General features: G+C 40.8%; 1 protein-coding gene across 1 annotated transcript in view; it reads right to left on the bottom strand.

Moving 5' to 3' along the window:
• Positions 1-2,202: 2,202 nt before the first annotated feature.
• The window catches only part of LOC108703767 (oocyte zinc finger protein XlCOF7.1-like), a 30,780-nt gene continuing 17,747 nt past the window's right edge, over positions 2,203-15,235 (bottom strand). Inside the window, 3 exon segments of the mRNA XM_041576348.1 lie at positions 2,203-4,543; positions 5,763-5,886; positions 5,976-6,107. Of these exon segments, the coding sequence (XP_041432282.1) occupies positions 2,907-4,543; positions 5,763-5,886; positions 5,976-6,107 (1,893 nt within the window). The 3' untranslated portion in view covers positions 2,203-2,906.

The following is a 15,235-nucleotide window of genomic DNA, read 5'->3' as shown; positions in this document are numbered from 1 at the left end:
TTCTGATTCTGACTCCCCATGCAGCTGTCCTTCTCTGCACGCCTCATGACTCCACATACAGCTGTCCTTTAGCGTCCTCCTCCCTCCACCACCGTTACAAACTAGGGTGCAAACCCTACTGGTTTAATTTGAATCCAGGTAAATCCTGAGTTTTTCTGGCCTCTGTGCTTCAGTGGCTGCGACCAAAAAAAACAGAATATTTTCAGCATTTATATGGCATATTTTTTCTGGCCTCTGTGCTTCAGTGGCTGCGACCAAAAAAAACAGAATATTTTCAGCATTTATATGGCATATTTTTCCTGGCCTCTGTGCTTCAGTGGCTGCGACCAAAAAAATTGAATATTTTCAGCATTTATATGGCACATTTTTTCTGGCCTCTGTGCTTCAGTGGCTGCGACTAAAAAAAACAGAATATTTTCAGCATTTATATGGCATATTTTTCCTGGCCTCTGTGCTTCAGTGGCTGCGACCAAAAAAATTGAATATTTTCAGCATTTATATGGCATATTTTTTCTGGCCTCTGTGCTTCAGTGGCTGCGACTAAAAAAAACAGAATATTTTCAGCATTTATATGGCATATTTTTCCTGGCCTCTGTGCTTCAGTGGCTGCGACCAAAAAAATTGAATATTTTCAGCATTTATATGGCATATTTTTTCTGGCCTCTGTGCTTCAGTGGCTGCGACAAAAATAAATGAATATTTTCAGCATTTATATGGCATATTTTTTCTGGCCTCTGTGCTTCAGTGGCTGTGACAAAAAAATGAATATTTTCAGCATTTATATGGCATATTTTTTCTGGCCTCTGTGCTTCAGTGGCTGCGACTAAAAAAAACAGAATATTTTCAGCATTTATATGGCATATTTTTCCTGGCCTCTGTGCTTCAGTGGCTGCGACCAAAAAAACAGAATATTTTCAGCATTTATATGGCATATTTTTCCTGGCCTCTGTGCTTCAGTGGCTGCGACCAAAAAAATTTATATTGTTAGCATTTATATGGCATATTTTTCCTGGCCTCTGTGCTGCAGTGGCTGCGACAAAAAAAAAATTTATATTGTTTGCATTTATATGGCATATTTTTTCTGGCCTCTGTGCTGCAGTGGCTGCCACAAAAAAAAATTAATATTTTCAGCATTTATATGGCATATTGTTTCTGGACTTCTGGTTCAGTGGCTGCGACAAAAAAAACATAATTTTTCAGGAAAGTACACATGCCTAATTTTTCAGGGTTCTGCAACAGTGGCAAAATCGCATCTTTTATGGTCACCGCAGGTGATCAATAAAGTAGACCAAAACTGGGCCCACACTGCAGAATCAGTGTTTTTTGGTTCGCTTCACTGTACATTGATTTACCTCTGCCTGACCGTGCACGTGCGCACAAGCACGGTGACTGCTAAACACACCACTACAGAAATATTGCCACCAACAGGACGAACATCCTGGAGGTGACAAGCAACTAGTAATTAAAAACTATTATTTGCTCACTTGACGGTATCATTCATTAAAGCTCTTTGCGTCTTTTTGCGTTGCAGTAAGCACCGCGTTTCGTCTTTGCGTGTGAACAGGCTGTAACTTTTACACGACTTGATTGGCATGTAGACGCCGGACGTTTTAAAGCATTTTATTACACAGGTTTAGAAATGTAGTGTGATTTCTGCCCTTTACAGCACAAAACGCAGCGCTGTGTCAACAATGGATTTTTTAGAAACATTTTTGCCCTTGATCCCCCTCTGGCATGCCACTGTCCAGGTCGTTGCACCCTTTAAACAACTTTAAAATCATTTTTCTGGCCAGAAATGTCTTTTCTAGCTTTTAAAATTCGCCTTCCCATTGAAGTCTATGGGGTTCGCGACGTTCGCGAACCGTTCGCATTTTTGACGCAAGTTCGCGAATATGTTCGCGAACTTTTTTTCCGACGTTCGCTACATCCCTACTTAAGGGGAGATATGATAACTATGTATAAATATATAAGGGGATCATATAATAATCTCTCTAATGCTTTATTTACCAGTAGGTCTTTCCAGCAGACACCGGTGCATCCATTCTGATTAGAAGAAAGGAGGTTCTATCAAAATATTGGGAACGTTGTTTTTTTTTTTGTTGTTTTTTTTTAAACAGTGAGAGCTGTGAAGTTGTGGCATTCTCTCGTTGAATCAGTCATACAGGAAGATACAATAGAAAGCTTTACAAAGGGATTTGCGGCTTTTTATCAAGCAAGAAAATAAAGTTTTATTGAAAATAGCTCATTACAAAGTTGATCTGATGATTAGTTCAATCTTAGAGTCAGGGAGGATTGTTTCCCAATCTAAGGTAAATTAGAGATGCTTCAAAAGTGGCTTTAACCTAAAACATATTTAAACACAAAAGTATTACACCCCCTTCTAAGTTATGGTAAAAACATATGTAACTGACAAGTCATTCCCAGTTGGGTATATCTCCATTATTCTCTGTGAAAGTGTTAGGGAAAAACATCTGCCAAAGTGATATCCTGGGAGTCTTGTATCCCTTGGAATAGGACTTGTTGTTCAATAAAATCCAGAATAGTATCTGTTGGTGACAAGCAGCGATATATCCCAGTGTCTCCTTAGACACGTCAGCTGCAAAGTATTAATAAAAGGATTGTCCTAAAGATAAATGATATTGTACATAAAGTTGTTCTCCTCTATAAATACTGAAGTACATATTAAGATCTAATCATTGTATAAGAAATGTTTGGCTGAGGCCTGATTTGTAACACATTTCCTACATGAAAAACAATTAAATGGTTTCTTCTCTGTGTGGGTTTGTCATAGATGGACATCTGATGAAGTTTGAAAATATTGGAATATGCATATTGAGATACATGTTTGATTCACATGTTAAAACAAACTTATGGATTTCCTTCTGTGTGAATTTAAGAGAGTAGTTTTAAATTACTGTTACATGAAAATTATTTTCGGTTTTAATAGAATTAAGAAAATGGTTTCTCCCCATGTGGGTTCTTTCATGACGAGTAAGGGATAATCTAGTTGACAAACATTTCCCACACTCAGAGCAAGAATAAGGTTTCTCTCCTGTGTGAGCTCTTCCGTGGGCACGAAGGTGTGATGAAGAGGCGAAGCATTTCCCACACTCAGAACAAGAATAAGGTTTCTCTCCTGTGTGGATTCGTCGTTGATGGACTATAAGTACTGTTGAACTGGCAAAACATTTCCCACATTCAGAACAAGAAAATGGTTTCTCCCCTGTGTGAGTCCTTTGATGACGAGCAAGGAGATAATGAGTTTGGAAACATTTCCCACACTCCAAGCAAGGATAAGGTTTCTCTCCTGTGTGAGCTCGTTCATGGGCACGAAGGTGTGATGAAGAGGCGAAGCATTTCCCACACTCAGAACAAGAATAAGGTTTCTCCCCTGTGTGGTTTCGTCGTCGATGGACTGTAAGTTCTGTTGAACTGGCAAAGCATTTCTCACATTCAGAACAAGCAAATGGTTTTTCCCCTGTGTGAGTCCTTTGATGACGAATACGGTTAGCTCGATTTGAAAAACATTTACCACACTGAAAACAGGAATAAGGTTTATGTCCCGTGTGGGTTCTAAGATGATCAACGAGGCACGATCGATTCGAGAAACACTTTTCACATTCAGAACAAGAATAAGGTTTCTCTCCTGTGTGAGTTCTCTGATGGGCAGTAAGTTCTTTTGATCTAGTAAAACATTTCCCACATTCAGAACAAGGAAAAGGTTTCTCCCCTGTGTGGTTTCGTCGTTGATGGACAGTAAGTTCCGACGAAGTGATAAAACATTTCCCACATTCAGAACAAGAATATGGTTTCTCCCCGGTGTGGGTTCTGTGATGGATAGTAAGTTCTTTTGATCTAGTAAAACATTTCCCACATTCAGAACAAGCAAAAGGTTTCTCTCCTGTGTGGTTTCGTTGTCGGTGGACAGTAACTTCTGATGAAGTGCCAAAAGATTTCCCACAATCAGAACAAAAAAAATGTTTCTTTATTTTCTGGGTGGTTCTATGTCTATCAAAGTCTAAAATGTGCATAAAATGTTTATGGCACTCATTGGCATAATCGTCATATCCATTACTTAAAGGGCTGCTAACCAGGCTGTATCCCATGATAGGAGTAGGTGTATCTGTTCCCTGTATCTGTTCTGTAAGTGGATTAATGCTGTAATATGATTGGTTACTCTCTTCACATGAAGTCACTTCCTCTTTGACAGCATGTGAATCAGAATTAGGTAACAAGATGCTGTTTTCACATGAATCTGCTTCCTCTTTTATAATGTCCAATATATAAGTGCCTGACATGCTGTATCTCATGATAGGAGTAGATGTATCTGTTTCTTGTATCTGTTCTGTAAGTGGATTAATGCTGCAATCTGATTGGTTTGCTCCTTCACATGAAGCCACTTCCTCCTTAATCCAATTGGCTGGTGGGGGCTGTTCCACTGGAGAAATGTCAGGGATTGTGATAGTTTCATCATCATTATTACAGGATAATGTTGCTTGAAAATGTGATGTAACATTGCTCTCATCTTTATATTCACAGGCTGCTAAAGAGAATAATAAGAGACTTATTTATGATAGATCAGAGTTATGTCAGATTTAATGAATTTCTATTTGCTGCTGTTTTTTTCTAACAATAATCAATCAGATGTTATACGACAAGCACTAAAGTAATTAATTATGACAACATCCCACTGTTGGGATTGCTTTCAGTGTGTCCGCTTGCTCTCCCAGCTCCTAAGCAAAAAGGGACAATATGTGGACTTTATGGTGTGATCACCCCAATGGTCCAGGACAACTGCAGACATGTGGGAATCATGTGCTTCTGCCCAGCCTCCCTAGACCACTATGAGCTTCCCCTCAAAAAAGATTTTCTGCCTCCCAGTGTTTCCCCCCTGATTTCCTCCCCCAGGTAAGTGTTAAGCACACTCACATTTTACACACAGTTACATTTACACTTAAATATAAACATACATTTTTAAGTGATTGGGGGGTTTTCATGCGCACAATTTGTCAACTTACACATACATATAAACACACAATTTTGTTGTTAAAAGTAGAAAACAGCAGACATATTTAGCTGTTCAGCACTTTCAAAAAAAAAAAAAAAGATATTTTCCTTCGGGTAAACCTACTAATAAACTACATAACGTTTCTACCACATTTTGAAAGCTTAGGTTGTTCTGAACAAACAATACAAATACTCAACACCCATAGGTTGGGCAGGTTAGGGCTGACTATCATACATTTTGTGGGTTACGGGCAGGGAGAGCAGCAGAAAGACAGTAATCTTACCCTGGCAGCTTTCGGCTCTATTTATAGGAGCACATCTGCCCTGCCCCACTCCCTTTCTTGATATCAGAGGTGGGCCAGATATAAATGGAGGTACTGGGCATGTTAGGGTCGGGTATGGGTTGAATTTATCAATATCACTACTTTGGTGGTAATGTTGGTGGTAATGTCAGCAGCTATAAAAAGAATCAATTCTTTTTTTTTTTTTTTTTTTTATCTTGGTTACCTTGGGGCAATAAATATAAATGAGTTTTTTTTTTCTATCTATTAAATGGATCTCTCCTCACTCTATCAGAGATCTAGGAAAGGAAGGGACCGAAAGGGGTGGTGCTAGAATTGAATTTTGTGGGGGGGTTGGACAACTGGATCTGAAAGGTATGTGTCTAAAGTTTTGCCAAAATTAAAATTGTTTATATGATAGCTACAGACCAACTATCTAGGCTTTACATATTATAGAAAGCAACCATTACTCACCCAGCGGCCAGAGCTGCTTCAGATCCTCCTTCTTTACCTCCTCATAAAGGTCCTTGTTTCCTTTTATATAGTCCCACTCGTCCAAGGAAAAATAGATGGAAACATGATGAGTCCTTATGGCAACCTGTCACACACAATGTTCCAGTCATCCCCCAGCCAGAGAAAGGGATTATCATCCACTGTTACTAAACAATAAGGGGCCGCTGTACCCACCTCTCCAGTCAGCAGCTGGATGATGTTGGACATGAGTTCCAGGATCTTCTTGTCATTCTTGTTATTTTCCTTCTGTATGACGGAGCCAGGGGCATGCAGGGCCCCCCCATCATCTGACTTCTTCCTAGGGATGTAGTGCTAAATATTGAAAGGAAGAGAGAATGGTGTTTGAGCTGCAGAGAGACCCCCTTTGTACAGACAGACAGTCTCTTGTCAGTGTGCCAGTCACAGTGCCCCTCACCTCTCCAGTCAGCAGATAGATCATCTCCAGTGTCAGATTCACCATTCTCTCCTTCTTCCCCCGCTCCTCCTCCTCCTCATTTTTATCCTTCATCTTCTTCTTCCCCTTCATCCCTGTGTCACTCGCTTCCTCCCACATTCCCATTGGCTCCTTGTGGGAGGGACTGACCTGGAAGTGACCCTGGAATTAAGCACTTACACATTTCTATACAGGATTATTCCCAGCAATACCCCCCAAAAAAATTACAGGGGCCCAGCAGGGCCAGAACTAGGGGTAGGCATCTTTTTTTCAATCGGGGTTTTGGCATGCGCGGGGTCCCTAGTGCAAGCGTTCTTCCGCACGCTCACGTGCACATTTTTACGCGCGTGCGTGCCATTGTTGGGCGCTCGTACCGGCCACGCTACCTGGGGCATCTGACTGGACTGGCCCAGCACTGGGGCCCAGATCCATAGAATCCCAATAAATCTCGCTGCATAAGGAAATTTCCATTATTTTCAAACTCAAAAGGAAAAGTGCCAGAGTGGGGATAATTTAGTCCATGTTTCAATATAATTTACATTTAGCAAATGTTATTCACACCAGTGATCAGTTGGCTAAATGTTTTGGTAGCCAATTATATTGGGTTTTATACAGAAGCTCCTCAGTACACTGAATCCAGCTGACACATTGAGGCCCCAGCGCTACAAGGCACCACATCCCACTGCTTGTCATCTTAACAAACACTTCAGAATTGAAGGTTGTGGCACAGATACAAGGACTTAAAGGGCACCTGTTGGGTAAAAATGTTATCCCAAACCAAAGGTGCTAATAGAGCCTGCACTCCGGTTGGGGATAACAGCCATGTCCGGTCACTCACATGTGCATAATGAGCAATTCGGGGCAGCTTTTTATTATGCACATCCGAGTGACCGGACATGGCTGTTATCCCCAACCGGAGTGCAGGCTCTATTAGCACCTTTGGTTTGGGATAACATTTTTACCCAACAGGTGCCCTTTAAGCAGGGAATAGAATAATTCAATGCTGTTCAACTTTTGTGGTACTGAGGGCAGTAATTCTTTTGCCCTACATGGTGGAGGGACAATAATGGAAGCCAGTGTTGACCACTCCCTGTTTTTAAACCACACCCACTTAAAACCACAAGACCATGTCCACATTAGCACACCAAAAAAACAATAATCATCATTTATGTGTGAAAAAAGTTGTCATATTAAAGGAATTGTTCAGTATAAAAATAAAAACTGGGTAAATAAATAGGCTGTGCAAAATAAAAAAATGTATCTAATACAGTTAGTTAGGCAAAAATGTAATGTATAAAGGCTGGAGTGACTGGATGTGTAACATAATAGCCAGAACACTACTTCCTGCTTTTCCGTTCTCTTGCTTTACACTGACTGGTTACCCTGGTTACCAGGCAGTAACCAATCAGTGACCTGAGGGGGGGGGGCACATGGGACATAACTGTTGCTTTTGAATCTGAGCTGAATGCTGAGGATCAATTACAAAAGTTATGTCCCATGTGGCCCCCCTTATTGTCACTGACTTAAGCTGGCCATAGACGCAAAGATCCGATCGTACGATCGGACTTTCCCATCTCCCGACCTGCCACTAACCATTCAGATCAAATAAAGTAGAAAAGAACAGATCAGCTGATGTTCTCCCCCTGACAGCAATCGTACGATAGTTATGTCCGAACAAAGCTGCTGACAGTCTCCCTCTGATATCATCAGATCGGCAATACATGCAGAGATATTACCTGCAGCCGACAGAAATCTTTTAACCTGTACGATCAACCAAACGACCGATCTCCGCCGGACAAAAAATGTCGGGACTCTCCACACACGGTCCGAAAATCATACGAATCCCGGATTCGTACGATCAGATCTTTGCGTCTATGGCCAGTTTAACTCAGAGTTAGAGAGCTGTAAAGCAGGAAGTAGTGTTCTGGCTATTATGTTACACATCCACTCACTCCAGCCTTTATACATTACATTTTTGCCTGACTAACTATATTAGATACATTTTTTATTTTGCACAGACTATTTATTTACCCAGTTTGTTTTGTCACACTGAACTGTTCCTTTAAGACATATGCTTAAATCCATATACCTCATCCTCCCTTGTGAATAACACAGCACCCCCAGCCCATAATTCAACACCTTAGGGACCCCTAACAATACATTTTCAAATGCTAACAAACTCCTGAAACAAATACCAGGCTTATGTTCCACAGCAGAGTATGACACACACATGGAGTATAGGGAAGGGAGAGTATGATACACACATGGAGTATAGGGAAGGGAGAGTATGATACACACATGGAGTATAGGGAAGGGAGAGTATGATACACACATGGAGCATAGGGAAGGGAGAGTATGATACACACATGGAGTATAGGGAAGGGAGAGTATGATACACACATGGAGTATAGGGAAGGGAGAGTATGATACACACATGGAGTATAGGGAAGGGAGAGTATGATACACACATGGAGTATAGGGAAGGGAGAGTATGATACACACATGGAGTATAGGGAAGGGAGAGTATGATACACACATGGAGTATAGGGAAGGGAGAGTATGATACACACATGGAGTATAGGGAAGGGAGAGTATGATACACACATGGAGTATAGGGAAGGGAGAGTATGATACACACATGGAGTATAGGGCAGGCAGGGTGTGGTACAAATATAAACTGCACTGAGTCAGTACAAAGTGTCCCTGGGAATAATCAGCTCATGTGTTGGGAACAACAAGGTAACGCTGCTCCTTTATTGCTAGTGCAGCCCCGATCCCTTACTCACCTGTTTCCCACGTGTGATAAGCCAGTGCAGGAGTTGCACAACTAGAGGAATCCACACAGAGATGCCAGACTGCAGGCTACAATTCAGCTTTATTCCTCGCTCTTCTCTCCACACTCTCTGCTCCTCCCCCTCACTTCCCCTTCCTCTGTCCATAACCTTTCTTATAACTCCGCCCATTACTGAGCTGCTAAACTGCTTCACTGTAACTATGCTTGGACTGTGAATGTGACTGGGACCTCTCTCATTGGCTGTGACTGGAATGTGGGTGGTACAGAGAGCAGCAGAGAACAATGATTGGATTAGTGAGCACATGGGAGGGACAAAGAGTAAGGGACAGAGGGAAAACTCACAGATTGTATATAAGAGGCTGAGTTCAGTGAAAAGAAACCCAATAAGGATTATGTGTAATAAGATATGAGGCGACTCCAGTCTGAAACAATGGGCTACTGGGAAAGGCAATTAAATGAGTTGGGGGATCTATTGTCTGTAAACACTGGGCTGCTGGGAAAGTAGTGAAACCAGTCTGGGGTTTCTGTTGAGAAATAATAGGCTGCTAGAGGGGTGGCAAAAGCTGGGGTGGGAGTAGGATAACAGGGTTGATCCTGCTTTCTGGCCTCCTGGGTAAACCAGGCAAAGCCCATTCTAAATGCAACGGTGCTCACGGGCGTTTGCTTTTGCTTCTGGGTAAAGGAGCAGACCTACAGGAGAAGCCCTTAAGGGTAGGGAAAGAAGGGGTGATTAGTTGTACAGCATCTACCCAAAATGCCTTCCCATTGGCAACAATACGAATCTCTTCAGATTTCCAAAGTTGCCTCACGAGGAAACTTCAGGCAACTTCAGAAATCCAAAGCAATTCCTATGTCATCCCGCTGGCAATTCATATTCTTACTGACAGGAAGGCATTTTGTGGAGATTAGTCGCCCGAAGTAGAGAAGATTTGTCGCTGGGTGACTAATCTCTCCATCTGCCACCATCCTAAATGTCTACTGTGGTGACTGGCGGCAACGGTGCAAAGTGTGTTATTTAATTCTTCATTAAGATTTTTAATAAATATGACCTTCCCTTTTTTTCCAAAACAAATTATGTTGTCTGAGTGGTTTATTTTGATTATTGTCTTATGGCACAATTTGGTCATGTGGGTTTTAGTTTTGAGTCACAGGAGGCAGATTACACACTACAGACCTTATAAGAGTATAATGCACTGGCATTTTCTTATTTTCCATACACAAAGCTTCTTACTAAACACAGTAACCATGACAACCAATCAGCTGCTATGTTTAAGTGGCACTGATAGGGTTACCACCTGGCTGGTATTTTATTGCTCAAAATGGTGCTTAATGTCAATGTTATAGGGTTGCACCGAATCCAGGATTCGGCCTTTTTCATCAGGATTCGGCTGAATCCTTCTGTCCGGCCGAACCAAATCAAATTAGGGGTCTAGAAGGAAATCGCGTGACTTTTTGTCACAAAACAAGGAAATTAAAAATGTTTTCCCCTTCCCACTCTAATTTGCATATGCAAATTAGGATTCGGTTTGGTATTCGGCCGAATCCTTTGTAAAGGATTCGGGGGTTCGGCCAAATCCAAAATAGTGGATTCGGTGCATCCCTAGAATGTTATTAATAGGGAAAATACTGCCGGTATTCTTTCCTTGAAAAGGTGACTGGCTGGGGAAACATTGTGAGAAAAAGAAAGCCTGAAACTGTCACATATGTGCATAAAAGGTGCATATCAATGTGTTTTTTCCCTACAATGCAATATTTTCTCTTTAATTGTAGTGGCCTCAATGTGGTGATTTACTTGACACAAAAACAATACAGGCATGGGACCTGTTATCCAGAATGCTTGGGACCTGGGGCTTTCTGGATAATGGATCTTTCTGCATTTTGGATCTCCATACCTTAAGGCTACTAGAAAATCATATAAACATGAAATAAACCCACTAGGCTGGTTTTTCTTTCAATAAGGATAAATTATATCTTAGTTGGGATCAAGTACAAGTGACTGTTTTATTATTACACAGAAAAAGGAAATCATTTTTAAACATTTTGATTATTTGATTATAATCAAATAAGAGAGACAGCCATTCTGTAATTCGGAGCTTTATGTATAACGGATTTCTGGATAAAGGATCCCATACCTGTACTTTGGAATGCCTATAACATGATTGCATACCTCCCAACATTTTGGAAGTAAAAAGAGGGACAAAAAAAATTTTTCCGCACGTAGAGCAGCAATTTTTTTGACCACACCCTTTCTGTGGCCACACCCCCTAATTACCATGTTTGCTTTACAAAATTTGGCAGGTTATGAAAGTTTGAAAATATTTCTCCTTATCTAAACTGTGTTTTTGTGTCTCAAAATTGTTACAAAGTATCTTATTTGCACCTGTTAGCTGTTCTGGACTCTCTGCTAAAAGCCAATTAAGTGAGAAACTTTGTTTCTTTTTCTGGCTGTTCAGTGCATAGAAAAGAGGGACTTTCCAGTACAAATGAGGGACTGCGGGTTGAGCTGAGGGACTGTCCCTCCGAAAAAGGGACAGTTGGGAGGTATGTGATTGTGCAGGTACAATGCACTGTGTCAGCTGATGGCAGCCTCTGATCCTGTATTAATAGTCTGTATCATCCAACAGAACCATTGGAACTTCATATGAAAATGCAGGAAGCACTTTTAATACATAGGCGCAATTCACAAAAGTGGAGGAAGCATATTTTTGGTGCAAAGGTGGTGTTAAAACTGGTGTAATTACAGTTTCCATATTCACAAACAGGTTTACAACCTCCACTTTTTATACTCTAGTGAAATAATACCAGTTTACAGATACTATTGTGATTATGACTTTAAAATGACAAAAACAGAGAAGAAAATTACATTTTTCACGACATTTTCATTCAACATTTTTAAAATGGAGTAAAACTCAGTGTGAGCTCGGCATTGTTTCACCCAATCTCCTCACTTTTAGGTGCAGTGCGGGGGATTAATTAGCCAACTCATGAGGATCAGCAGCCTGTTGTCAGGGGACAAACCCTGTCTCCTGAGAAATCAGAAATGAATAACAAAGGAAAGGATATTATTTCTGTATATATAAAAGTCCGACAAACTAGGTGACAATCACATTTACATTATTTTGCTATTATTTGCTAAATGAATGAGGCAATGTTAGCATTTTGAGTAAGTAGATATTTATATTATAGATCTTTATTTAAAGGTCAAGTAAAGCCACACTTATTACAGATATTAAACACAATCTCTGAATTATTTTCCAGATCTTGAGCTCTTGCCCTAGTCGAGGTCTAAGAGATCTTTCAGAATACATCTTTTGGCAGGCCCTGACTGGCAATCTGTGGGTTCTGGCAAATGCCAGAGGGGCTGCTGTAAGTTGCCATAGACACTCACTATATATTGGGCTGGTGGGGGCTGTTTTGGCTGCTGTGTGGCCTGTTTGGACCTCTGTGTACCTTCAATGTCAGGGCCTATTTTGAATCTCAGTCCAGACCTGTCTATTGGTAATGTATGGGCAAGTCATTAACCTCTGCATGTAGATTATTTGAACCATGTGTAGTCTATGTCAGGAAAATTTACTAGAATAATTTGGGGGAGGGGTATTTACCTTGCTATGTCACTTCCTGTAAAGCACCTTTTTATATGCTAATTCAGGAAGTTGTTTCACACTTGACTGAGAGTCTCATAGGGCATATGATGTGCAGGTAAAGCAAACTTTAAAACAATCAAATCTTTATTAATCCATGTTAAAATACATAAAAGGAGCAGGTAGGGGAACTTGGGCTACTGGGCATGTCCCTAAGTGAGAAATAATAGGGATGGATTTGTGATAAAGTGTGTGTTCTGCCATATTGGCCTGTTAAACTGGCAGGGAATCTCTTCTCTGAAGGGCATAATCATTATACGAGGCAAATGTACAGCTGAGAGTCACCTAATGATAGACGGACAGGTTTATTAAGAGCTAAAGACAAATTCGGAGAACACTGCATTAATAAAATTACAAGGGCTTGCCCTGCCACTGCTATTTCTGTGTGCCAGTGAATTTCATCTTATCTTGGATGTGAGGTGGCCGATTCCTCTATCACTGGGCACCAGGAGAAACTATTTGACTGGGTTGTGTGTTGTGTGCGGTTCTCCAAATTCGCTTGGAACTGTTTAAAGGAGAAACAAACCCTTTACCAAAAATAACCCTACCCTGGAAATAACAAGACAATTTTGGCAGCTGAGACTCTGCAGCAGTTATAAATAGTAAGCCTCCCATAGGGATTGGTTGCCTCAGTAGCACCTTACTCTAATCACTATTCTAATGAGTTAACCCTTAGCTCCAGAGCCGTTGTAATAAAAGTTTCTCACCCTGGTGGTCCAGTGGTGCGCTTCTCCTGTCCTGCGCCAGCACTGGTTCCTTAGTGCGCGCGCGCCTCTTTGCAAATTAAAGGCGTGCTGGCGTGATGACGCCAGTGCGCAATGGCGTGAAATTTTAACTCTTTAAAAGGCTCATTCGGGCTTTCAGTGGTTGCCCATTATAGGTTTTGTTACCTCGTGGTGTTTTGAGCTTTGAGCTATATTGTATTTTGATCTGTATCCTGGTTTGACCCCTGCCTGGCTATCGACTATTCTGAACTCTTGTATCCTGACCCTTGCCTGAATACCGACTACCTCTTCTGCTAAATCCCTTCTGATTGATCACCCAGTTTGACCTTTGCCTGCCTGACTACATTTGTACTCCACCTGCCCCGACCCGGCCTGTTCTGACTACAATTCAGTTTCACGCCTTGTACTGCGACCTTCTGCCCAGAGACTTTGTTATCCGGTTGTGCCCCTCTGCTTGTCAGAACCTCTTGCCTTGCACCTCTCGTTATAAGACCTGGCGGCATCTGAGTAGCTGAGGGCTCCTCCCAAGGCCAAAGGCGGCTGCTACAGGCAGAAGCACGAGCCGAGACAAGGGTACTTGGCATCGGTTCTGGGTGCCAACCATTACAGCCGTGTATTCGGAGTCAGGGTCGCCAAAAAATGTAATGCCTTACAATTAAAAAAATATATGTTACAATACGAGGTTTATTCCCTTTTTCTATTTAAGGAATTGTTTGATTATATTAAGTGTAATGGGATATTTTATGATGCCAAAAATGTATATAGAGAGCATGAAAGACATCAGAAAGACAGATATATTTATTATTATTATTATTATACCAGAAAGCATTCAGAGGAATATCCTCCCATCTAAGCCAGCAGGGGAGATAGATTAAAGAAAGCATTTTTAAACCCTTTGAGAAAAGAGCAGCAATTTTTCAAGGCGTGTTGATGGTTGAGTCTGTGGATGAATATAGAATAATGTGTCGTCCTGGTTATATTCTAAATTGCAATAATATAAAAAAAAATGGTTAGAAGCTGAATGAATAAATAAACCCAAAATCCCATAATACACACAGGAAATATTCCAAGTTGATCAAACGGGATATAAAAACCCTTTCAGGTCTCATTTAACCCAAATGAATGGTCCCAAAGGTCCCAGAAGTACAAATATAAATAGAAACAGAATAGAAATGCCCCCCCCCCCCATGGTTGGCAACATGTGCATTAGGCTGGTTACTTTTTGGACCTTTTAGACTTAATTTAAGTTTGGCGAGACCAGTTGTAGTTTTTATATCACGCTTGATCAGTATGGAATATTTCCTTATAATTACTTTAACTTTATTGCATTAGGAATTAATCAAGATTTTTGTATATTTATAAATCTTGATTGAGGTGTAGCTCCGCTAATGGAGGGACTCCTCTTCTTTCTTGTTATTCAGAGAACTGTCACCTGAGTATCCACCTGTACATTTATCAAACAAGAAGTTTACTTCTAAGGCAAATATCTTGAAGTATTAATTGTCAGAATAAATTATGTTGCAGTATTGTTTCATCTCCCTTGTGTTTTATCTAATAACACTACTTGGGTAGGTCCTGTAACCTACAGAAGAAAGAACTACTGGAAAGAATCGAAAAGGTAAATTCTTACCATTTTTTCTTTTTCCTGGACTAGAACATGTTAATGGGTACAATTATCACACACTAATGAGATCTTGTGGCAAGAGGTGGTGGTTCTTTCTTGGAAAGATTGTTCGTTTCAATACACACGTGTAGAGCTGAATCGTCCGATATACAGGTAGATATACAGGTACAAACAATAGAATTCTACCTGCATCTGACGATTCAGCACTAACAATGGC

The sequence above is a fragment of the Xenopus laevis genome, chromosome 9_10L, assembly GCF_017654675.1.
Source record: "Xenopus laevis strain J_2021 chromosome 9_10L, Xenopus_laevis_v10.1, whole genome shotgun sequence".
In the NCBI taxonomy this organism is placed as follows: Eukaryota; Metazoa; Chordata; class Amphibia; order Anura; family Pipidae; genus Xenopus; species Xenopus laevis.
The sequence above is the reverse complement of the archived record's forward strand: the minus strand, read 5'-3'. Positions and strand labels throughout refer to the sequence as shown.